This window comes from Haliotis rubra, unplaced genomic scaffold (genome assembly GCF_003918875.1).
Source record: "Haliotis rubra isolate DU_JTF1 unplaced genomic scaffold, ASM391887v1 Scf714, whole genome shotgun sequence".
Lineage (NCBI taxonomy): Eukaryota > Metazoa > Mollusca > Gastropoda > Lepetellida > Haliotidae > Haliotis > Haliotis rubra.
In genome coordinates, this window is record NW_025767429.1 from 94,707 (window position 1) to 120,653 (window position 25,947).

The 25,947-nt window shown below is 41.1% G+C and overlaps 1 protein-coding gene and 3 long non-coding RNA genes across 4 annotated transcripts in view; all 4 read right to left on the reverse strand.

The window, feature by feature from the left end:
* Window positions 1-3,062: 3,062 nt before the first annotated feature.
* Window positions 3,063-6,884, reverse strand: LOC124259233. Its single transcript, XR_006893782.1, has 2 exons — window positions 6,359-6,884; window positions 3,063-6,052 (listed from the first exon to the last, which is right to left on the reverse strand). It is a non-coding gene; the product is annotated as an uncharacterized LOC124259233 (long non-coding RNA).
* A 692-nt stretch (window positions 6,885-7,576) lies between these two features.
* Window positions 7,577-9,915, reverse strand: LOC124259234. Its single transcript, XR_006893783.1, has 2 exons — window positions 8,859-9,915; window positions 7,577-8,766 (listed from the first exon to the last, which is right to left on the reverse strand). It is a non-coding gene; the product is annotated as an uncharacterized LOC124259234 (long non-coding RNA).
* A 1,152-nt stretch (window positions 9,916-11,067) lies between these two features.
* On the reverse strand, window positions 11,068-12,842 carry LOC124259235. The gene is made up of 3 exons (XR_006893784.1): window positions 11,620-12,842; window positions 11,318-11,355; window positions 11,068-11,104 (listed from the first exon to the last, which is right to left on the reverse strand). It is a non-coding gene; the product is annotated as an uncharacterized LOC124259235 (long non-coding RNA).
* Window positions 12,843-15,940: 3,098 nt separating this feature from the next.
* The window catches only part of LOC124259229 (alpha-1,3-mannosyl-glycoprotein 2-beta-N-acetylglucosaminyltransferase-like), a 67,659-nt gene continuing 57,652 nt past the window's right edge, over window positions 15,941-25,947 (reverse strand). Inside the window, 10 exon segments of the mRNA XM_046693341.1 lie at window positions 15,941-16,500; window positions 16,883-17,053; window positions 18,568-18,658; window positions 19,165-19,247; window positions 19,249-19,270; window positions 19,843-19,933; window positions 20,768-20,902; window positions 22,109-22,247; window positions 23,643-23,757; window positions 24,528-24,648. Coding sequence (XP_046549297.1) covers window positions 16,387-16,500; window positions 16,883-17,053; window positions 18,568-18,658; window positions 19,165-19,247; window positions 19,249-19,270; window positions 19,843-19,933; window positions 20,768-20,902; window positions 22,109-22,247; window positions 23,643-23,757; window positions 24,528-24,648 — 1,082 coding nt within the window. The 3' untranslated portion in view covers window positions 15,941-16,386.

The following is a 25,947-nucleotide window of genomic DNA, read 5'->3' on the forward strand; positions in this document are numbered from 1 at the left end:
GACAATCCTGTGATCAACAGCATGAGCATCGATCAACGTAATTGGGAACCGATGACATATGTCAACAGAGTCAGCGAGCCTGACCACCCGATCCCGTTAGTCGCCTCTTACGACTCGCATGGGTTACTGAAGGCCAATATTCTAACCCGGATCTTCACAGGTCAGACATATCGTGATGAAAACAAGTCTCACATTTAGAATAAACACAGGTTGACTAAAGAAATGTCTCGAGTCGATAAAGTTGTACAGCTGATCTCCTAATCCAATGGACAGTCTGATAACAATGTTGCAGTCCTCTGATGCAAGTCATCTTAAATGTAATATTTGTAATGAATCTCCGATCGTAAACTGTAACCTTTTGCTGTAGCACTCGTTTTCAAAAAAGCACCTTCATTGTATTGGCTGTACGTTGGCCTGAAGCCTTAATTATGTAAGTTATTACCTACGAGGGCGAAAATATCGGGGTTCATATTTTTCATACGATGCCATAGGGTAAAATATCACTTTGTCATGGTGACGTGACGTCATGAACAATACGTCACGTTTCTTCTATGACCGTGAGTTCTACATGCGGAGATGGCCGGTAGCCAGCCTATGTTTGAAAGTAGATTTGGGTTTATTTTCCTCAACTTGACGACTTTGGTAATAAGTAGAATAATATATTCATGCCCATATCATACTATGTTTACCGGTGCCAAAATATCGAAATACCAACATTTAGGCACTCATGTCCTAAACATAGAATGACATGGGCACTCATATAATACCCTCTATATATAGGAATACTGAGTACTTAATGCTGAAATATATATGGAGGATTGAGACCACAGTATCTTCACAGGTCTAGGTCAGAAGAAGCATCAGTCCCATCAACCTGTACTTGTCATGCAAGGTGTCCATTGTGTACACAGGAGTACTGGCTCAGCCAACTATCTTCACATGTCCAGATCAGAAGAAGCATCAGTCCCATCAACCTGTACTTGTCATGCAAGGTGTCCATTGTGTACACAGGAGTACTGGCTCAGCCAACTATCTTCACATGTCCAGATCAGAAGAAGCATTGTCCCATCAACCTGTACTTGTCATGCTAGGTGCCCATTGTGTACACAAGAGTACTGGCTCAGTCAACTATCTTCACAGGTCAAGGTCAGAAGAAGCATCAGTCCCATCAACCTGTACTTGTCATGCTAGGTGTTCATTGTGTACACAGGATTACTGGCTCAGCCAACTATCTTCACAAGTCCAGATCAGAAGAAGCATTGTCCCATCAACCTGTACTTGTCATGCAAGGTGTCCATTGTGTACACAGGAGTACTGGCTCAGCCAACTATCTTCACAGGTCAAGGTCAGGAGAAGCATCAGTCCCATCAACCTGTACTTGTCATGCTAGGTGTTCATTGTGTACACAGGAGTACTGGCTCAGCCAACTATCTTCACAGGTCCAGATCAGAAGAAGCATCAGTCCCATCAACCTGTACTTGTCATGCAAGGTGTTCATTGTGTACACAGGATTACTGGCTCAGCCAACTATCTTCACAAGTCCAGATCAGAAGAAGCATCAGTCCCATCAACCTGTACTTGTCATGCTAGGTGTTCATTGTGTGTTCAGTTATCATTTGTACACAGGATTACTGGCTCAGTCAACTATCTTCACATGTCCATCAGTCCCATCAACCTGTACTTGTCATGCTAGGTGTCCATTGTGTACACAGGAGTACTGGCTCAGCCAACTATCTTCACAGGTCAAGGTCAGGAGAAGCATCAGTCCCATCAACCTGTACTTGTCATGCTAGGTGTTCATTGTGTACACAGGAGTACTGGCTCAGCCAACTATCTTCACATGTCCAGATCAGAAGAAGCATCAGTCCCATCAACCTGTACTTGTCATGCTAGGTGTCCATTGTGTACACAGGAGTACTGGCTCAGCCAACTATCTTCACATGTCCAGGTCAGAAGAAGCATCAGTCCCATCAACCTGTACTTGTCATGCTAGGTGTTCATTGTGTACACAGGAGTACTGGCTCAGTCAACTATCTTCACATGTCCAGATCAGAAGAAGCATCAGTCCCATCAACCTGTACTTGTCATGCTAGGTGTTCATTGTGTACACAGGAGTACTGGCTCAGTCAACTATCTTCACATGTCCAGATCAGAAGAAGCATCAGTCCCATCAACCTGTACTTGTCATGCTAGGTGTTCATTGTGTACACAGGAGTACTGGCTCAGCCAACTATCTTCACATGTCCAGATCAGAAGAAGCATCAGTCCCATCAACCTGTACTTGTCATGCTAGGTGTTCATTGTGTACACAGGATTACTGGCTCAGCCAACTATCGTCACAGGTCCAGATCAGAAGAAGCATCAGTCCCATCAACCTGTACTTGTCATGCAAGGTGTCCATTGTGTACACAGGAGTACTGGCTCAGCCAACTATCTTCACATGTCCAGATCAGAAGAAGCATCAGTCCCATCAACCTGTACTTGTCATGCTAGGTGCCCATTGTGTACACAGGAGTACTGGCTCAGCCAACTATCTTCACATGTCCAGATCAGGAGAAGCATCAGTCCCATCAACCTGTACTTGTCATGCAAGGTGTCCATTGTGTACACAGGAGTACTGGCTCAGCCAACTATCTTCACATGTCCAGATCAGAAGAAGCATCAGTCCCATCAACCTGTACTTGTCATGCTAGGTGTCCATTGTGTACACAGGAGTACTGGCTCAGCCAACTATCTTCACATGTCCAGATCAGAAGAAGCATCAGTCCCATCAACCTGTACTTGTCATGCTAGGTGCCCATTGTGTACACAGGAGTACTGGCTCAGCCAACTATCTTCACATGTCCAGATCAGAAGAAGCATCAGTCCCATCAATCTGTGCTTGTCATGCTAGGTGCCCATTGTGTGGGATTCACCGACTGCATGTCACTGCATTCCGACAGTGTCTTACATTCAACATGTCAATCACGTGATTGTATGGTCCAGACAGTTCTTTTACTGCCACATTTAGCTGAATGATGTTGAACGTCAAATATAAAACCAGATATTCAACAAAACACCAGCAGTTTCGAATGGTTTTAATTTATCATTCTCTGAAAGAACATGACATTTTCACTATATACAAAAATACTGGAATTTAATGTTAATTTGTATATGTACAACCTATATACACTGAATATTACATGCACACAGAGATGTGACAAGTAGCATTAACTGCTGATTCATAAATACCACAGGTTCTGCAGCTCACCTTCCATGGTGGCTCTGCACAACAGTGTCTTTTGAGAACAGCCAAGAACGGCTGCCAGGACAAGCTCAGTTCGACATTGTCATCTTATAGGGTGGCTCTGCACAGCAGTGTCTTTTGAGAACAGCCAAGAACGGCTGCCAGGACAAGCTCCTGCCGACATTGTCAAAATGAACACTATTGTAACACTGAGAAGAATCTGACAACCAATATCTAGTTATCCTATCTGATCTACAAACAGCTCGCCAAGTGTTACACAATCAAACTTAGCTTCAGTGCAAGTGCTCGATGTATTAATCAGCTAATGATACAAATGTATTACACAAATGGAATTAATTGTATTTTCATTGTGATTTTGCAGACTGGCAAAATTAGTTCTCAATCATCAACACTTATTTCGTTCACGTTTTCGTTTCATGACAAATCAAATTCTATAGCTCAACGGACTTCATTCCCCATATATATACTGATGCAAGAAAGTAAGGTTACAGCAGAAATAAAGCATGTATTTCATCTACAAATGCCTTGTATCAACCAAATGATTAGTAGGTGTTCACAAGCAATCTATGGTTATTTAGGGTAATGATAACATTATAACAACAAAATGTTTCCATTAATAGAAAGTGTTTTAAAATATGATGTGTGTTGGGATTGATTACCCATTGTCTGAATCTAAGGACCCCCATGCCTCACCCCTAAATGTTTAACTTGACATATTTGGGTTATGAAATGAACCCAGTAATGTTCATAATTAATTTAAAACAGTGATAACGTTTGCATTATCCATAACATGACTACTTCCTCAACTGTCAACTTCATAAAAATGTCTGTCAAACAGCTGTTGCATTATTTTGCTCCCTCAGTATATAATTAGGTTCTGGATCACACATGACTTTATCACTGTTTGAGCATTACATGAATGAATATTAAGTGTCATGTCTGTGAATAGAATGTGTGAAGTTTATCTACTGCTAATTTGTCTATTGAGTGAGTATTTATATCATTAATACATATATAGATTTACTATTTCATCTACATTCTCAGTTCTAATCAATCTTTAAGTCAACACAAGTCATGAAACTACAAACACTATCTTCTTAAAAGAAATAAATAAATGTTGTAGAGTCAGTCTGAGTACTCACCTACATAGCACATTGTCAGAATTGTGACTATTTGATACAATGATTGTCATAAAACTATGACTATTTTATACATGAGAATGTACTGACAATCAGACCACTCTGTTCAGAGCTACAGACAGGCTGCATGTTTGTATTATCTACACAGAATAAATCACTGTTACTCTATTAGTGTTGCTTCAACAAATAAGCATGTAAACTTCAAAAAACATTATTATAACTCCCTAAGAATTAACCAATGCATTCTGTTACCTGTTTCTCTGTGCAGGGTCCATGTGCACAAAGAGATCTTAGAGCTAAGGTGATTGTAACTCCCATACATTAGCATCAACTTAAGAGTGAGTGAGTGAGTTAGTTTAGTTTAGTTTTACGCCGCTGTAACTATATTCCAGCAATATCACAGCGGGGGACAACAGAAATGGGCTTCACACACTGTACCCATGTGAGGAATCGATCCCGGGCCTTCAGCGTGACGACAAGCGGACGCTTTGACCACTAGGCTACCCCCACCGCCCGGCATCAACTTAAGATAGTCATAGGGCTGAGTCCTCTTTGTGCAAGTGGGCCCAGATCTGTATTTACTGATTAAATGCAGGCATCACCTATACACAAACAATACTGAATAAATAAAAGAAGGTGCATCCCTGTCAGCGAGACATGAAAATCGCTGTTCCGAGTTTACAGACATGGGGAAGCACACAGATACAATTCAAGTCACCAGAAAGAAAAACATTTAAGAATTATCTTCCGAAATTATCACTGGTGTAAAAATACCAAATAGACTGGAAGTAAAACATTACTGAATACCCACAGAAACCCTTCAAATACCCAGTGTCTGGTAACTTGCGAGTCAATACTCACTGACTCTTTACATCACTTGGAGCCCGGTCTCTACATAAGAATGTACTAGACAATGTTGGTCATCAGTTGGTAGGTGGTCCCTTGACCTGGAGTGACAGTGTGGTTTGGGCAGGTCGAATCTCATTAAAACTTTTACTCTGATATAATACTCTCTAAGTTATCAGTACGTGAGCATTCAGATCAGCATATCTTACTTTTGTACTTTGAAAATGAACAGAAATGGACAGTTCCAAATGTAAACAATAAAGGTCGCACTATTATAATGTTGTGAATATTTGATAGACCCTGTTGTTTCTGAATATGCAACTCTCCATGGGGAATTGCAGCACCTTGAACTTGGCTTCTTAACATGGAAGAGTGAGTGAGTTCAGTTTAACGCTGCTTTTAACAATATTCCAGCAATATCACGGCGGGGGACACCAGAAATGAGCTTCACACAATGTACCCATGTGGGGATTCGAACCCGGGTCTTCGGCGTGACGAGCCAACGCTTAAACCTCGAGGCTACCCCACCGCCCCGCCCCTAACAATGAAGACATGTAAGTGGGGTATACTATGAGCATGAAAACTAGGGTATGTTTTATCAGGCGTATTACTAAAGGTTCTATTAACAACTTGAAATTCTACATATGTCAAATAAAATTAGAATGTGAAACACCACTGTCTGTGTCACTATTTAGGATCTCTCTGTTTGGTGTTTTACTATGAATTTAATTTACTACAGATTCAAATTTCTACAAATAAATGATAAGAAACATAACTGTGTTAGTCACTGAATCCGCTATGTACTTCCAAACTGGGAAAACTCAAGTAGAACAGAGGAAGTACACCTGGGAAACCTCAAGTAGAACAGAGGAAGTACACCTGGGAAACCTCAAGTAGAACAGAGGAAGTACACCTGGGAAACCTCAAGTAGAACAGAGGAAGTACACCTGGGAAACCTCAAGTAGAACAGAGGAAGTACACCTGGGAAACCTCAAGTAGAACAGAGGAAGTACACCTGGGAAACCTCAAGTAGAACAGAGGAAGTACACCTGGGAAACCTCAAGTAGAACAGAGGAAGTACACCTGGGAAACCTCAAGTAGAACAGAGGAAGTACACCTGGGAAACCTCAAGTAGAACAGAGGAAGTAAACCTGGGAACCTACAACTTTATTCATCTAATTTCCCTATTAGCACCTTGTGTGAGATCACTGACAAGCATAACTGCATTTAACAATGAAGTTTTAGTTCTAATTACTTACTTGCGAAACTCAAAATATTTACAAACATGTACTAAACCGTTTTGTGACACATTACCAGAGACACCTACTGCCTGCCATTAAAACTAATTCGAAACTGACACAAAGTCATGCAGCCATTTTGTTTCTACTTCATTCAATTTCAAAAAAATTCTTAAAAGTATGTGGAAGTAAAAAAAAATTAGTTCAATTTGTAACTAAATACTGGAAAATATTCAATCAGGAGATTTTGATTGTTGTGACACTTGAGCCAGTTAAACTTCCTGTTGAATAATTTCAAGAAACTTCTTTGAGAGGCATTTTAGACTGACTGACTGAGTATGGTTTTACGCTGTTTGTAGCAATATTCCAGCAATATCACGAGGGGGGGACACCAGAAATAGGCGTCACAAATTGTACCCATGTGGGGAATCGAACCTCGGGGTTTTGGCGTGACGAGCGAATGCTTTGACCACTAGGCTACCCCACCGCCCCGAGGCATGTTGGAAGTTGTTTAGGTGAAGGAAAACCAAGTTCTATCTCATGCAATAAAGAAGATGGATATCCATTTGGTTTTCCTTCAATATCAAGCAACTAAGTAAATTCTTCGAAAGGTTTTGTATTGGGAGTGAATCAGCTTAACACCACTTGGTTCAATATTTCAGCTGTACCATGGGATGTTTGATGTTGTAGGAAAGTCTCAAGTGAGTGAGTGAGCATATGCCGCTTTTAGCAATATTGCAGCAAAGTCTGGCAGAGGACAGACACAAAGAATGGGCTTCACACAATGTACCCACGTGGGGAATCGAACCCGGTTCTTTCAGTGAGATGAGGAAACATTGCTACTTGATGTAAAACCAATGAAGGGAAACCCGATACTGACAAACTTAACATGGTAATAAGGATGAATAAGAATTCAAACCCATGATTATCGGATCCTGGCACTGTTGAGGGACACAACTCAAAGAAACCTGTGGCACCCTAGAAAACTGGACTCCATTTGAATGGAAGATAATCTAAACTTTTTTACAACTCACCTGACACTTGAATGTCAACATTCTTCTAATACTTAATAATAAGTTCTAAGGGTTTCAAAATTTGTTTTTTTGGAAGATGGTTTCATTTTTCAGCATTATTTTTTAAATCATTAACAAAATCCTGAAATGAAGAGCTACAAGATGGCTGAATGTGACGTTTATAACGGGTAACACAGTAACAGATGTAACGCAAGTCTACACTTGGCGAGCACCATGTAATTAAATGAAACTGATATTTTTGAAACAAGCAAAGCTTGTTTGAAAAATGGCACCAAAAGAATTCCATCTGCAAAAATTCTAAAACAGTTTTGTCAACTACAAGTTCGACTTAAGCATCTAATAGGGAACTGAACATGTCAAATTTTGTAACAAATAATATTCAAATGGTAAAATTATCTAATAAGCATCTAACATGGCCAATAAGAGAGTCAAACAAAGAAGTCAAACAACGCCCCCTGCTTTATATGACTACAAGTAATCACTCACGCCATGACAGAATCAGATGTTTGAGTTTTTTTAGGAGTTTTAGTCAAAGAACTATATACAGATCCATTATTGAAGAGTAAGAATGAAACCTTAAGATATATTACCCCGTTCTCTAAGTGCTAATCTAATCTGGTATTATTATCAACATACAATGACTATCTGTCGCATGAGTTGTGATGATAATACACAGTATAAATACGTCTGCAAATGAGCCTTCATGGTGAGGTATGCATGACGTTCCCCATGGATGACTCGCGATGTATGGTGTAGTTACTGTTCTAACCAAAATAGTTAACCGCAAGCCAGTCACAGCTCCAAATAAGTCCAGAGGACTAGTGGAAATCCAAGTTTATTATCTCTCAGAATCAGTAGTGAATCCTGCATGAACAAGACAGAAATATTTCCTGTTTCATTCAATCTTATGAGTGTTTGAGACCAGGTTCAGAATTACTGCATGCATATGCTACTTGTCTATCAGGACAAATATCATTGTATTCTTACCAGTCCTAAGCACAATTTAGTAGTCGCGGGCCAGCAGGCAAGAGTGAATTTAAATAATGGTATCTATTTTCCCACATAACGCGACTAAGTATTCACAGGTGATGGGGGAACGTCATGTACACAAAGCTGAAGTATAAATCTGTGGCACAAAGAATGATGTCCTGTGACTGACACAATATAGAAGCTGCACCCATAAATAAATCTGATCACACCCACTCTCATCAAACAGAAAACACACCATCATGTTTAACATACCATATTCACCCCAGACCAAACTCTACACCCGTCTGTAGGTAATCTTAATGAAGAACTCTGCCAAGACCAAACTCTACACCTGTCTGTAGGTAATCTTAATGGAGAACTCTACCCAGACCAAACTCTACACCCGTCTGTAGGTAATCTTAATGGAGAACTCTGCCCAGACCAAACTCTACACCCGTCTGTAGGTAATCTTAATGGAGAACTCTGCCCAGACCAAAACTTTAAATGCCAGTCAGTATTTCTTGTACATGTTACAGAATACATAAGCACAAATGTCATACAGATTTCATTGTAACTATCATCAAACACATTTTAGTTTAGCGCCCTCTTTGTAAATTGTCTAGGCACTCCGGGTAGGGAATATGGTATTACATGTAATCTCCATCTGAACAATCCATTTTCGAATCATATAGGCCCCCAAAAGTTACAGATTCAACCAGACAAACTGAGAATGACAGTTTTTTAAAACACCTCCAGCAAAGACCACTTAACAATATCCACAGAATTCCCACATGATGGAAACAAAAATATTTCCAGCAGCAATTGACATTATAAGTCAGTATTTTGATTCAGAATGCTTACACACACCCGAACTATGCCATGAAAAAACCCAAGGATGCATTGATTAAAGAACACACTACAATGGGTTTCTTTGTCGACCTTCTGATGACATTTTTCAGAATCGCAATCTATAAATGAAAACAAAACAAAAGTCTGGCACAGACGAGACAGTTCCTTCTGCTCCTAACGTCCACAGGTTTATGATATGATTGTTCTACAGTCAGAGAAGACGAACCAATGATTTGAGTCTCAGATGCTGTCCACCCTTCACAGAGTACCAGAGAAAAACAGACACTGTCCACCCCTCACAGAGTACCAGAGAAAAACAGACACTGTCCACCCTCACAGAGTACCAGAGAAAAACAGACACTGTCCACACACCTCACAGAGTACCAGAGAAAAACAGACACTGGCCACCCCTCACAGAGTACCAGAGAAACAGACACTGTCCACCCCTCGCAGAGTACCAGAGAAAAACAGACACTGTCCAACCCTCACAGAGTACCAGAGAAAAACAGACACTATCCACCCCTCGCAGAGTACCAGAGAAAAACAGACACTGTCCACCCCTCACAGAGTACCAGAGAAAAACAGACACTGTCCACCCCTCGCAGAGTACCAGAGAAAAACAGACACTGTCCACACCCCTCACAGAGTACCAGAGAAAAACAGACACTGTCCACCCTCACAGAGTACCAGAGAAAAACAGACACTGTCCACACACCTCACAGAGTACCAGAGAAAAACAGACACTGTCCACCCCTCACAGAGTACCAGAGAAAAACAGACACTGTCCACCCTCGAGAGTACCAGAGAAAACAGACACTGTCCACCCCTCAGAGTACCAGAGAGAAAAACAGACACTGTCCACACCCCTCACAGAGTACCAGAGAAAAACAGACACTGTCCACCCCTCACAGAGTACCAGAGAAAAACAGACACTGTCCACACCCTTCACAGAGTACCAGAGAAAAACAGACACTGTCCACCCCTCGCAGAGTACCAGAGAAAAACAGACACTGTCCACCCTTGGCATAGTACCAGTGAAAAACAGACACTGTCCACCCTTCACAGAGTACCAGAGAAAAACAGACACTGTCCACACACCTCACAGAGTACAAGAGAAAAACAGACACTGTCCACCCTTCACAGAGTACCAGAGAAAAACAGACACAGTCCCCCCTTCGCATAGTACCAGAGAAAAACAGACACTGCCCACCCTTCACAGGGTACCAGAGAAAAACAGACACTGTCCCCCCTTCGCATAGTACCAGAGAAAAACAGACACTGCCCACCCTTCACAGGGTACCAGAGAAAAACAGACACTGTCCACCCTTCACATAGTACCAGAGAAAAACAGACACTGTCCACCCTTCACAGAGTACCAGAGAAAAACAGACACTGTCCACCCTTGGCATAGTACCAGTGAAAAACAGACACTGTCCACCCTTCACAGAGTACCAGAGAAAACAGACACTGTCCACACACCTCACACAGCACCAGAGAAAAACAGACACTGTCCACCCTTCACATAGTACCAGAGAAAAACAGACACTGTCCACACCCCTCACAGAGTACCAGAGAAAAACAGACACTGTCCACACCTCACAGAGTACCAGAGAAAAACAGACACTGTCCACCCCTCGCAGAGTACCAGAGAAAAACAGACACTATCCACCTCGCAGAGTACCAGAGAAAACAGACACTGTCCACCCCTCACAGGTACCAGAGAAAACAGACACTGTCCACCCCTCACAGAGTACCAGAGAAAAACAGACACTGTCCACACACCTCACAGAGTACCAGAGAAAAACAGACACTGTCCACCCCTCACAGAGTACCAGAGAAAAACAGACACTGTCCACCACCTCACAGAGTACCAGAGAAAACAGACACTGTCTACACCTCACAGAGTACCACAGACCTCACCAGAAAAACAGACACTGTCCACACCCTTCCAGAGTACCAGAGAAAAACAGACACTGTCCCACCCTGTCCACACACCTCACAGAGTACCAGAGAAAAACAGACACTGTCTACACCTCACAGAGTACCAGAGAAAAACAGACACTGTCCACCTCGCATAGTACCAGAGAAAAACAGACACTGCCCACCCCTCACAGAGTACCAGAGAAAAACAGACACTGTCCACACACCTCACAGAGTACCAGAGAAAAACAGACACTGTCCACCCTTCACAGAGTACCAGAGAAAAACAGACACTGTCCACACCTCACAGAGTACCAGAGAAAAACAGACACTGTCCACACCTCACAGAGTACCAGAGAAAAACAGACACTGTCCACCCCTCACAGAGTACCAGAGAAAAACAGACACTGTCCACCCACGCAGAGTACCAGAGAAAAACAGACACTGTCCACACCCCTCACAGAGTACCAGAGAAAACAGACACTGTCCACACCCCTCACACAGCACCAGAGAAAAACAGACACTGTCTACACCTCACAGAGTACCAGAGAAAAACAGACACTGTCCACCCTTCACAGAGTACCAGAGAAAAACAGAATAAACATCTTTATTATATTTGTCAACGGTGCACATTACGGATACAAACATTCAAAGAGAAAACTAGTTTACAATCCCTGTATCAGTTCCCTCTTGAACAAAATACATGAAAATTGAATAAAATCTGATCATGAATAAACAACGCTGCACTGAAACAGTTCCGTCGTTCACATTACAAACATTCAGGCAAACACCATACGGAAGTAAATAAACAAAGATAAGGAACTTCATCTGCACAGAAGCACCAACATTGTCTACCAGTATCCAGCATTGGGTAACAAGCAAATCTCCTAAATATATTACAGACTACTCGGGGCGACATGGATTTTATCGGAAAAAATAGATCACCTCCGAAAATGTTTAAAATAATTGATTTATGCTTCAAACTGTTAACAAAAAGAATCTTGTTTGCCACAAAAACAATATTCCTGCAGGATGTTTTTTTAACTTTACTATTAAATATGAAAGATCTTACATTTAACTGAAAACATGGTTTCGCAGCTGTAGCTAAAACAATATTCAGTTTAAAAAAACAAGCCTCCCTCGTATCCCAAAATATTGAATGGTTACTTTCTAAGCAAGTGAGTGAGTGAGTAAGTATGGTTTTACGCTGTTTTTAGAAATATTCCAGCAATATCACGGCAGGGGACACCAGAAATGGGCTTCACACATTGTGCCCATGTGGGAAATCGAACCCGGGTCTTTGGCGTGACGAGTGAACGCTTTAACCACTAGGCTACCTACCTCCCCTTCTAAGCAAGTGAGTGAAGCCCATATTACACAATACTAATTGATAGTCCTGAAGCTGACATCACAGCTATGTCATCCGTTTTCGTAATCCAGAATGGTTTTCATCAAACTGCAGCTATCTCACAGTCTTGGTGCATGAGCAATTATTTTGCCTCACACATACATGTCATTTTCTGATTGGCTGAGCGCTCTTCTGTTATTTTCAATGTACCCCGCTCACAAGCGATTAACATTTTCTATGTACCCCGCTGGGAATGCCGAACTCATTTGGTACTTCGTAGTACTAATTCTTTATCTCAAATAACATTGAATCACGAATGATGTATGGAAATTACCGATGTTTTGCGAATGCAAATCGACAGAAGGGAGATAACTCTAAGTTTGTTTTTCTTGTCGTCTGGTGCTCCATACTAAGATCTGGTACCTGTGCATCAAACAGTTCAAAATTACCAGAGGTGTTCGGAAAGATAAATACGTTGTTCACTGGTCCCTCGGGGCCCATGACTTGATGTACCCTCGATGTTTCTTTATGTTCCCCTCGTGACCAGTGAAGAACTTATAATGAAATGTTGATATGTTTTTCTGTAAGAGGTGAATGATTCAAAAATAATCTCATGGTGTTATTTCCCAACAAGATACTTCTATAAGTGTATAATTACTTATGTCTATCAGCACATTGCAGTCCTAAACTTCCCATGAAATAAATGAAATTCTCCGTCAGCCGATCTTCTACACTGTCATAAGAATTAGTGCATGAAACGTACCGATAACCATTTCCTGTTTCGATGTTGGTTTTGTCACAATGGAAATTATGAACATGTAGTCATCTCACGATCATGAAACCACATTTGATTGAAATTCCTTTTGCTCCACTTACTTATTATCGAGTGTTGCATCATGGGACAGTACCATAGCCGGCCAATGTCCATAGAAACAAGGTTTATTCTCAGCAGAGAGTGATAACTCAACACTTATACAACATGTCTGAAGGTAGAAACAGACACGAACATTAAAAACCATGAATCTGTTTTAGGGAATGCATCCTAAGTATTCATCAAACCAGGAAGGGGACACAATCCACTGCGTTATTGCGGATGTTATTTAACGATTCTGTGTTTAGGATACAAAATTCAAAATAATTGATAATTCTTGCACAATTATTTGCTGATATGTACTTAATGTAAGTGACACCTTCACGCTGCAGACCGTGTGTATATAAAACAACATCTACTCTATCTTCTGCCGACACAACCACACTGGAAAACACATGGAATTCTTCAACAAATATCTTAAACAGAAAACATGGAACAATTCGTTAAAACTGACATCCCAAACATACAAGGACCTTCAACCCAGCCTCAAAATAGAAAAAAACACACTCCGAAACCACAGCGCAAGATAAATATGAGTATAGAGCTCGGACTGGTTCAATGCTTCACCTATACACAGCTGATTGTTAAAACAGGTTGTTTTATAGTGAAGATTCACCACAGTTTCAAGAGGGGGATATCATAATAATATCACTGCAGGTCTAAGAGGGTGATATCATGCTTATATCACTGCAGGTCTAAGAAGGTGATATCATGCCTATATCACTGCAGTTCTAAGGTGATATCATGCTTATATCACTGCAGGTCTAAGAAGGTGAGATCATGCTTATATCACTGCAGTTCTAAGGTGATATCATGCCTATATCACTGCAGTTCTAAGAGGATGATATCATGTTTATGTTGCAGTTCTAAGAGGGAGATACCATGCTTATGTCGCTGCAGTTCTAAGAGGGTGATATCATGCTTATATCACTGCAGGTCTAAGAGGATGATATCATGTTTATGTTGCTGCAGGTCTAAGAGGGTGATATCATCGTTGTATCACTTCACTGATGGTGGATGCCAATGTACCAGTCTCAGACTTTTACCATCTTGGTGTAAATCAAGGATCGTAATAGGAAAGAATCTGAAGGTCTTAAGACTTATAACATGTTGCATGGTCTGGTGCAGATAGACCGAGGATCACAAACCTGAGATTCAAACCTGCAACCACTATATACTGAGGATACAACTGTAAATCTGCAACGATACTCTGTACCAAACTGGCAGCATCATCTGTATAGGTCTACGTCACAGGTAGGTTTAGCGCCACCTTTAGCAATGTTCCAAAAATATCGTGGCAGGGGACACCACATGGGCTTAACACGGTGTATCCAGATATGGAATAGAACCTGGGCCTACGACATGACGTGTAAATGCTTTAACCACTATCTTAACCCACCACCCCTTCAACATTGACAAGAAACCCCAAAATAATCTCAACCTTTACCACAAACATAAAAGCAACGATCCATATCAAATTCAGTCTCGTTCTATTTGCAATTTCGAGAAATATGAGGAACTATCAGAGGATTTCAAAGAGAATGTAACAGGAACCGTCAAACCAGATGACTCGCCGCCAACCGGAAAAACAGACACTGAGAAAAAATTCAAAAGCACATCACCTTGGTTACAGACACATCAGAGAAGCCATATACAATATTGGTCTGGGGAAGTGTAGATATAAATAATGAACAAAAATTAACATTGGTAAAAATCACTTTAACCAGACTTGCAGTGATTCAATGAAGCATTTGGGCCCAACAAAATGAATTCATATTTTCAAGCATAACAGGAAGTGCATGTGAAAACTGTAGTTCAGTGAAATATATCTGACATGGGGGTTGACAAGGTGCTTGTTTGTTAACAGATTTCTTTAAAACAGTTGTTGAAGTAAGCTCACACACACACACACACACACACACACACACACACACACACACACACACACACACACACACACATTCAGTTAACAGTGAAATTGTAGACACTGTTTTCATTCCACTTGTACACACAAATATATTTCTTGCTCCAGAGACTTTCAAACTGTCAAAAATGGCAAACTTAAATTGACAAAAGACAGGTGATGTCAATGCTGGTATTGTTCAAAGTCCAAATCTTCCTTTTTCACTGATTTATATACATGTTGATATAAGCTTTATGAAATTTAAACAATAATTGTTGAAGGTAATTATAGTTTCCAAAGACTTTCAACATTACTGTCTTTTCTTATTTCCTCACAAATGCAAGTAACAAAAAAATAAACTAGTGCATAAAAATATTTCAAACTATCTGACAATGGAAAGTCATGGTTCTATATGAACCTCACTGAAATTAGGTCCACTGCCTCAACATGTAACTAAACCAGGAATACAATGTAGCTTTTGACTGCTCATAAAGCGAGATAATCTATACTGAGGGAAACAAATAAGGGAACATCACCTCATGACAGTGTTCCTTTATTTATTCTCATATTTCCTCCCAAAGCGCTATTCAAAGCTGGTGATAAAAACTGGAAAATATCAAAGGTACGCTTGAATTTTCGTGTGTTCCTTTATTTGTTTCTCTCAGTATATTTGTTAAAATTACTACAGCCCTTAGAGGGCAGTGTGCATTATGCTTTGATGTGTTCCATCATGAAGGAAAAATGGTACACAGGAACAAGCTCTTGTCAAGTCCAAGTGAAATCAATGTTGAAGTAGTCTTGATGTGGGAACTCCCGAGCAACAAAAATTCATTTCACTGAGCTGTGGATGCGACATGACTGTCACCAGAACCGCACGAAACCTCGGATACACTCCTTTCACTCCCAGACACACTAAATATGTAACACAGCACTTGATTGGTTCATGGTATTCTTGGATCACCTCTCTGTGGTTTTCATTGGATGATGCTTCTAGCAGGCTCCCTAACAAGTGCTGTCATTGGTCAGCTCCACTTGGGGTCATACTGACTCCAGTTTGGGGGAGGTGAAAGGAAGACCCTCCTACCCTTATACATAAAGCTGATGACTCCTCTATAAGCTGCCCGAGGGACACCAGCCTGAAACATGAAGGGATTACAGGAGTCAGGCCAAACTGGGTTGCATTGGGCGGCACTCTTATACAGGGGCGGATCCAGATCTCTCCCCTGAAAAAAGTATCTCTGAGGAGCACTTCCCCCTAACCTTTGGACTTCATGATTTTTGTGCATCCCTCCCTTCTCCAAAATCCTGGATCCACCCGTTATAGCTCTGTGTGTGTGTGCATGCATGCGTGTTGAGTGTGTCTGTGTCTTTGCGTGTGTCTGTGTTCCTGTGTCTGTGTAAGCAAAAGATATAATAATCATAAAAAGTATCCGAAACTCTGTGACGTACACCACAAACAACATCCATGTATCTGTGAAGACATATTTAAGTTTATGTCAAATGATATTTCACACTTACCTTGAAATCATCCATGATTCCAAGTTTTTTGGCTAGACTTTTGAATTCATCTTTTGTATTGTACTGCACCCGGACTGTTCCATAATCACTCTTGCTCTGACTTACGACCTCGGCCACAGACAACATTGGGGACTCGTACACATGCTTTACAAAGTCGGTGTCATAACGCTCCTGTAATAAAAATAATAATAATAATAATAATAAGTCCTCTCAATGAGCGCCCCTCGTTGTAGCAAGCACCAGTACATGGAGATAGATCATCATTATTCCCTAACATGTTGACTGCCTATCCCGAGTATACTCGTAGTATCAATTCTGGCAGAATTTGCCACTACAAGTTATCTCGTAGCTACATCACTGGTATTTCAAAACAAATTTCAATTGGCAAAATGGGCACAACCAACAAACGTCTCCTGGCGTTCATTGTTACAGCCAGGAGACGATTGCTTCTTCTGCCTATTTTGCCAGCATGTGAAACTTGTTTGAAAATACCACTGATGTAGCTACGAGATAACTTGTAGTGGCAAATTCTGCCAGAATTGATACGAGTATACTCGTGGTGGCAGTCAACATGTTAAGTTTTGTCTGTTGTTCAATGCCATATTCAGCATTATTACAGCTGTATGACGTCAGTCTGTAATAATCGTGTCTGGACCAGACAATCCAGTGATTAACATCATGAGCATGGGTCTACTCAGTAGCGTTACCATAGTAACCAAGTCAGCAATATTACAGCTGTATGACATCAGTCTGTAATAATCGAGTCTGGACCAGACAATCCAGTGATTAACATCACGAGCATGGGTCTACACAGCAGCGACACCATAGCAACCAAGTCAGCAATAAAGGAGTAATTCTTGTTATTTGTTATCCTCATGATAAAGAAGTTGACATCCTTAAAACTCTCTTCCTTATGTGTACCGCTTCTAAATGCCATTCAAAGGCCAAGTCAGTGAGCTTTTTATGACAAGCATGGCCTGCTGAAGCTTCACGGGTCTAACATCCCTCAGACCATCAGTGATTGTTCAATTATGCATGTATGAATGTATTTAAGACTCTAATGGCAACCCATTCTCTTCCCATGTAACCTCTGTTCTAATACGGCGCTTTCAAGGTGCGAGTGTTCAAGATTCGTGATTGGTTGCAATCAGATTTAATTGTGCTAGCGGCGACGTTGTTTCAAAAGTGACCATTTGCAAAGCCTCGGTAATTCCGTATGCTTTGGGAAAACTGTAACCTCTTCCCCTGGGCGATGCGCGCAAACGTTTCTTCTAGACAGAACTCAGTCATGATATGTCAGATCAATGGCGTCTCCATCGCATGCGTTGACAACGGACAAGCTAGCCATTAAATGTCTTGTGTGTCACGGCAGAGGAGGGATATTTGTGGCCCCACTTTCTATTGCTAGCTTCTGATTTTCAGCTAAACATGAAATATGGAATCTATCCTTTGCATATTGATCTACTAACTCCATGGCGGTCGCCATATTGCATCTAAGTAGATGTAACACGTGTTCTGATTGGATAGAAAGAAGGGTGATAATTTGTGTTGCGTTTTTTTGCCACCAGGGGATTTTACGATAACCGGGAAATATGGCCGTATTAGAACAGAGGTTACGTGGGAAGATATGACTTGAGTAACCTCTGTGGGAAGAGAATGATGGCAACAGGACAAGTTTTACGTACCTTCTCCAGATATGAAAGATCTAGTTGTGTGAAAGGCACATACTTCTGGTTCAACTTTATGAACTTTAAATGTTTTTCATAATATAACCCCCTGAAACAGAACAAAAGTATTTTAACAAGGAGTCTGCAAGACAATCACAATACAATGTCAGGGGCAAGATGGCTTCACCTCCATACAGAGATGTGTACACCAGTCTGATCTAATGACAGTTTTATAGACCAGTCCAGTGAAATGCCATGCCACACTTGAAAATGAAGACCTCTTAGGAACCTCGCAACCAGTGGTACTGACTATCATGATATCATATCAGTATAACTAGGTAAAATCTGAACCCAGGATCAGCAAAATCCAGATGATTTTGTTTATTTACTGCCACTGACAGCAGTATTTCAGCTAGATGACAGTGGTCTGCCAATAACCCCATGGCAGGTTCACATAATGAGATTAAATCCACAGAACCAGAACAATTTTTTATCAACTCTAGACATCTGTTTCGCTACACCCACTGGTGCCACAATTCATTCAACACCGGTCTTGCTGGTGAATGTGCACAAAACTGGATCAGGTTAAAATGACCACGTGGATGCTACACTCACTTGCTGACGCCCTTCTTGCCGAACGTGCTGGTTCTACAGATCTCAGGCCGTATACACTCTCGGCCCTTCCGCTGCTCCGGGTGCCCGCATCCAGTCATCCCAGAACCTGCAAGTACATGACACACCTGTAACATGATGCACCTGTAACGTGACATACTTGTAAAGTGACACACCAGTAGCATGATGCACCTGTAACCTGACACACCTGTATTTTAGAATAACACGCCTGTAACATGACACGCCTGTAACGTGACACACCTGTAACGTGACGCACCTGTAACGTGACCCACTTGTAACATAACACACCTGTAAAATGAATTCTACTCATCCCTTACCCCAATTCTTGTTTCACCCTGACTCACGTTTCACACAGACCCATGTTTCACAATGACGTACATTTCACCCTCACCAATGTTTCACCTTGTTTCACCCTGACTCACATTTCACCTTGTTTCACCCTGACTCACATTTCACACCGACCCATGTTTCACAACGACGTACATTTCACCCTCACCAATGTTTCACCCTGACACTTCACACGGACCCATGTTTCACGATGACGCACATTTCACCCTCACTAAAATTTCAACTTGTTTCACCCTGACTCACATTTCACTCCAAACCCATGTTTCACAACTACACACATTTCATCCTCACCAATGTTTCACCATGACTCACGTTTCTGGCCACTTGGGCTCCAGCTCCAGCCATGTGGCTCGCTCAATCATCCATCCGAGACCGGGAAAGAAATCTGTCCTGTACAGCAGCTCTGTCAACACAAGAGGCAGGCTACAGACCAGTGTTTGTTACATGACGACAGCGATGTACGTGGCACAAGTATATTGTACACAAGTATGGTATTGGAACGTATGAATGTACTGAATGGGCAATAAGTCTCATCAAGTAAACTTGGGAATTGTGAAACTGAATCCATCATTCTCCTCATGTCACAGGAAGGTAGCTGGTGGTGGTGGTGGAATTGGGTTTAACTTCGTGCTTGAGAATATTTCGCTCATATGACGACGTGCATGTGTGTGTATGTGTATGTGCGGCTGCTTGTACTAGCCCAGACTGAAGCTGGTTTTATAGTGCTAGCCCACTGAGATACCATGCCGCAGTGAAGCAGGAATACCCCACTCAGACACATTATACTGACTCCGAGCCGACCAGTCCTTGTTGTACCCATTAATGCCGAGCGCCAGGCAGGGACCAACAAGTACCATATTTTAACGTCTTTTGGTATGACGCGGTCGGGGATCGAACCCGCGACCTTCCGCACTCCGGGCGGACGCTCTAACCACTACACCACGGAGGCGGTCTGGAAGGTAGCTGGTCATCTTAAAGGTCAGATTTCACACACTTGAGTGTTTGAAAATCAAGGGGGTCCAGAGGGTCCTTGGTGATCCTTTGGTCCCCCGAATACTTTTATTGTGAAATATTTGAACCCTGGGATCCCCTAAATATTTTGACATGAAGTTTATTCTTTTTGAAAGAACATTTCGAACATTTTAAGTTTCAAGGTGAGACCGTCTTTATGAGTGCCCCGTCACACACACAAAAGAAGATGTGTTTCACCGGAGGTCCCCTGACCGTATCCACCTACCGGAGTTGTCGGACACCATGTTGTCCTTTCCGTTGTCGTTCCAAGCAGACACGCACCACAACAGAGGGTCGTTCTTCATTATAGTGTGCGTGGCAGCAAAATATTCGAAGAAATCTGGTGATATGTCTAAATCATCTGCAATGAAAGAGGACAGGAGTGAGTGAGTGAGTGAGTTGGGTTTTACGCCAATTTTAGCAATATTCCAGCAATATCACGACAGGGGACACCAGAAATGGGCTTCACACATTGTACCCATGTGGGGAAATGAACCTGGGTCTTCAGCGTGACGAGTGAACGCTTTAACCAATAGGCTACCCTACCGGCCCGAAAGAAGACAGGAAGTGAGTTGGGTTTTAGTGCAGCTTTCAACATTACTCCAGTTGAATCACATCGTGTTTTGGTGTGGGAGAAAAGCTCAGTCGTGAGTCACGTCTCGGACATTAGTGAGTGAGTGAGTGAGTGAGTGAGTGAGTGAGTGAGTGAGTATGGTTTTTATGCCGTTTTTAGCAATATTCCAGCAATATCACAGCGGGGGACACCACAAATGGGCTTCACACATTGTGCCCATGTGGGGATCTCGGACATTAACCACTGGTGGAACCGATAGGGATTGGCATGGTGCTCACAAACCTGGAACCAGAATTTGGACAAACCCAGATCTGATCCCACATTCAGACGTTCTTGTTTGTTTCTTGTGAGTACAGCCAATCGTGGCACCCTAGACAACTAGTGTTGGGAATTGGCTGAAATCTCTCAATGGATGATTGGTTCATTATCAACAAGCAATCATCGAAAAAAATTGGTTAGCATCATTTTTCCTATTTTTTATTGTTATTGCAGATTAGATAGGTATAAGATGGTTCTCTGATGTTTTATGTTGTATTTAGAAAGTGCACAAATTGCATTTGCAAACTTCACATCCAATGTAAAATGATGCAACTTGCTACTTTAAAGTGATGACTATTATATCATGAACATAAACTTCCTGGAGTCTTCAAGAAATATTCAGTCAGTACTTTTCAGTAAGTGAAGTGAGTTGTCTAAGAATGAAACATGTTTTCAGGCCCTGACACTGACAGCTTCTAAGATATGTTTCATCGTCAAGTGTTTCAAACACTAAAACAGTAGTTACAAAATCATTTGTGTTCGATTGTGAGAAAGTGTGATTTTGCTTGGTCGTTTGGCCAATGCGACCAATCTCAGATTATTTCAATTAATCGGAACACCACTATAGACAACAAGGCCCCACGTGCAACCTGACAAAACTACAACTCAGCTATTGTTTTGATGGACTCCATATCTACTACTGGTGTCAGCAACAGTCAGGAATCGGGTGCTTACCTTCTACAATGATAGCTGTGGAATAGTTGAAGACTTTAAATATCTGGTTTAGAGCCCACTTGTAGTGGCGGGCTATTTTGTAGTAGCCAACAAACTTCTTCTGTGGCCAGGGAAGGTTGATGTTGGATAAATTAGGTTGCTGAAACAAATACACCACAGGTTTAGCATCACGATAGAGTGGGTTTGGTTGTTTGTTTGTTGGTGAATGCTGCACTCAGCAACATTCCAGCGATTTGACAGCAGTCTGGAAGTCATCGAGTCTGGACCAGACAATCCAGTGATTGATCAATCCAGTCAGCATTGACCAACACAATTGGGATATGACAACATGTAATAAACCAGGTCAGTGAGCTGACCACCATATCGAGATATCCAGTTAGTCGCCTCTTATGACACAAACATGGATGGCTGAAGACCAGTTCAAACTCAGATCTTAACGGAGTGAGCGACTGGATTTAACACGACTCTGAACAGTTTTGAGCAGACATCTGTGGCAAACACTGCACACTTTGTAAAATTTAGGTGTTTGATCTGAGCATTTTCTGTCTCTCAGGCAATAGAGTTTGTTTGTTTGTTTGTTGTTGGTGAATGCATCACTCGGCAAGAACTCAATATCTCCCGTCTGCCCTCTTGAAGGAACCAGGCCTGCTCTTGATTTATGCTGACTGACTGACTGACTGAGTTTGGTTTATGCCGCTTTCAGCAATATTCCAGCAACATCACGGCGGGGAACACCAGAAATGGGCTTCACACATTGTACCCATGTGGGAAATCGAACCCAGGTCTTTGGCGTGACGAGCCAACACTTTAACCACTAGGCTACCCCAACGCCCCCCTTGATTCATGAGTTAGAAACAGTGACGACATCACAGACAGACACAGGAGATGGTGGGACGTGATGTAAAACATAGGGGTGGGTATTGCAGTGAATTTTCATATTGCGATATATTGCAATGTGAAAGCATATATTGAGAGATGTATTGCAATATATTGCAAGATTTGTTTTAAAACAAAAAAATAATTATAATTGAGTTAATGTTTGATTAAAAATGTTTTAGCAAAAGCACAACAAAATCACTATGCTTTAATAAAAACTTCTAATCATGACAAAATAAATAATATTTGGCACAAATGAAACATGGAAAAGAACAATTTAACATCAACACAGTGGTTACTAGTTCCAACTAGTTTCTACAGTCTCAAAAAAAGCGCTGAGATTTTAGACAGCAACTTGACCTGGTCAGGCAGATATCACTGGTCATTAATGAGTAAATATTTAAAACATTCAGATCCAAAACATTGCGAAACACTTGAACAGAAATAAAGAAGACAACTTCAAACCTTGACTTCCGTTGTGAAAAACGGAAATTTCCGAAGATTTCCAAGTGTTACGAAGTTTTCCGAATGCATGTCGAAATACCGGTTTTCGATCAGCGTATCGGAATACATATCGATTTCATGTCTGAACCGGTTATATTGCGCAGCCCTAGTAAAACAACACACGAAGTACTGATGATGGATGTGACGGACTTACTTTCACATGTTTCACGAGTTGTTTCTTGACGTATCCGTCTATGACATCCGATGTCTGCTGATGACCACAGTCCTGACTGACAACAATCGGGAATTTGTCACCAGCTGGACGATATCTACATAAAAGACAGGGTTTCTTGTCAGTTACATCAAACATTACTTACATTGGTGTCATTTCCATTCAAATTCCAAAACGGAAATTTCGACATCTTTTTGAGATTTTGAGGTTACACAAATCAGAAACTGCCCAGTATTATTATAATTCAACTCAAAAGTAACATGTTTTAAAGATTCTGGAACCAATTATTTTGACAGGCTGTCTATATTTGCCAGTTGCCATGCACATCAGGCCAAATAAAAAAAATGTTGTGGTTCCGATTACACCTCTTTAAAATTTAGGGTAAGTAGGTAGGAATTCTTTTTTTTTTACATTTATTTTTTAGAAGTAAAGTATGAATTAATAACATATTTATCAACGTATAATTGTTTATTCAATCAAGCTCTCGGCCATCATGTTGACTTTCTCGATCAGAATGACCAATGTCATTGGTGCCGGACAAAAACAATGGTATCTGAAAGCTTATTTTATTGATACCCTTATAAAAAAAACTAAAGTCGGCACCAGAATTCAAGGGTCGGTCGGGTAATCGGAACCAAAGCATTTTGCTTTCTAGGCCTCACAAAGTGACGCTCGTGAAAGGCATCGAAGTTACAAAAATCAGAAACTATCCATTAATATTCATCTCAAAAGTAACAAGTTTTAAAACATTTGGAACCGGATTAGAAAAACTGCAAATTATAAAATATAATTTAACCTATTAAATTTTAGGGTAGGTGGATGTGTAACCATGGTAACAAAGGACAAAACAGCACAACATATCCTCACTTTAAGAGCTGGTCGAGACTGCGGCTCACAGTCACCCGGTCACACGCTATCATCAAGATGGCGATCTGGTTCGGATGAGTCTCGTCAGGGTTTACTCTTGCCGGAACATTTTTTCGCTGGTCTGAAACACAAAGAGAAAACAGAAACTCAGAACAGATAAAACTCTGCAGACAATATTCCAGGTAGTAGGACAGCACAGTGTTTAGGAGATAAACATACTGAGTTGGAAAATCAGAGCATAGGCGCATGACTCTGATATATTTATAAGTATGACATATATATATAAGATATAAGAAAGGTGTGTCAGTAAATCGAAGCAAAATGGCAGCCGGCGCCCGGCTCGGCTCGGCTGGGTTTCGGTTTGACAAACGCTTCCATCGCTTTGACCGTTGAATAAACTGCATAATTTATGCCCAGTTGACTTTTGTAAAGTACCTTGCGTATCACTAACCTGGTGATTTTATTCTCATTTAAAGCTTTCAATAATTTTGCCGTCCATTCTCGCACGAAGTCAGGACATATGCCCGGAAGTAAACAAATCTCAGGCTACAGACCCGCACCGAATAGTAGAGCGAGTCTCTGATTGCATAATATAGTTGCACGTTAAAAGAGGTGGGAATAATAGAAGACGCTATCCAATCAGAGACCAGCTCTGCTATTCGGTGCAGGTCTGTAGCCTGAGATTTGTTAGTATGACCTATGATATAGGTCATACTTATAAATATATCAGAGTCAGGAGCCTATGAATCAGAGGTATATAACAAAATTACAAAGGTCTAAATTGGATTTAAAACCAAACATGTAGGGTGAGGTTTCAAATAAAATTTTTAGAGCTATTATAATTTTGTTATATACCTAGTCATTAGAGGTTTATAATCACCTGATTTTCCAACACAGAATGATTATCTCCATTTTACTGCGTTATTAAGATTTAAAAAAATAATACTGTTTTGAAAAATCATGTGATTATAAACCTCTGATGACTTTAATTAACCAATCACAATCCAGTATTTACTGAAGTCATCGTAGAACACAGGTTTACCGGTATACTGCAATACACAATAAGTTTTGGGTTATCAGTATATGGCGGGTATATTGGGAAAAGTAGTATTGGTATACTGCAATATACTTTTCAAACAAGAGGTTTTAAAATAGGCTTTCAGTATATACAGGGTATACTTAGAAACCAGCAGAGGTTTTGTTATCATTTGTATAGCTTAATCCAAAATCAAAAGAGAAATATATTTGACTGACCATTCTGACCTTGAGTGGGTGAGTGAGTTTAGTTTTACGCCGATTTTACCAATATTCCAGGAATATCACGGCGGGGGACACCAGAAATGGGTTTCACACATTGTACCCATGTGGGAAATCGAACCCGGGTCTTCGGCGTGACGAGCGGACGCTTTAACCACTTGGC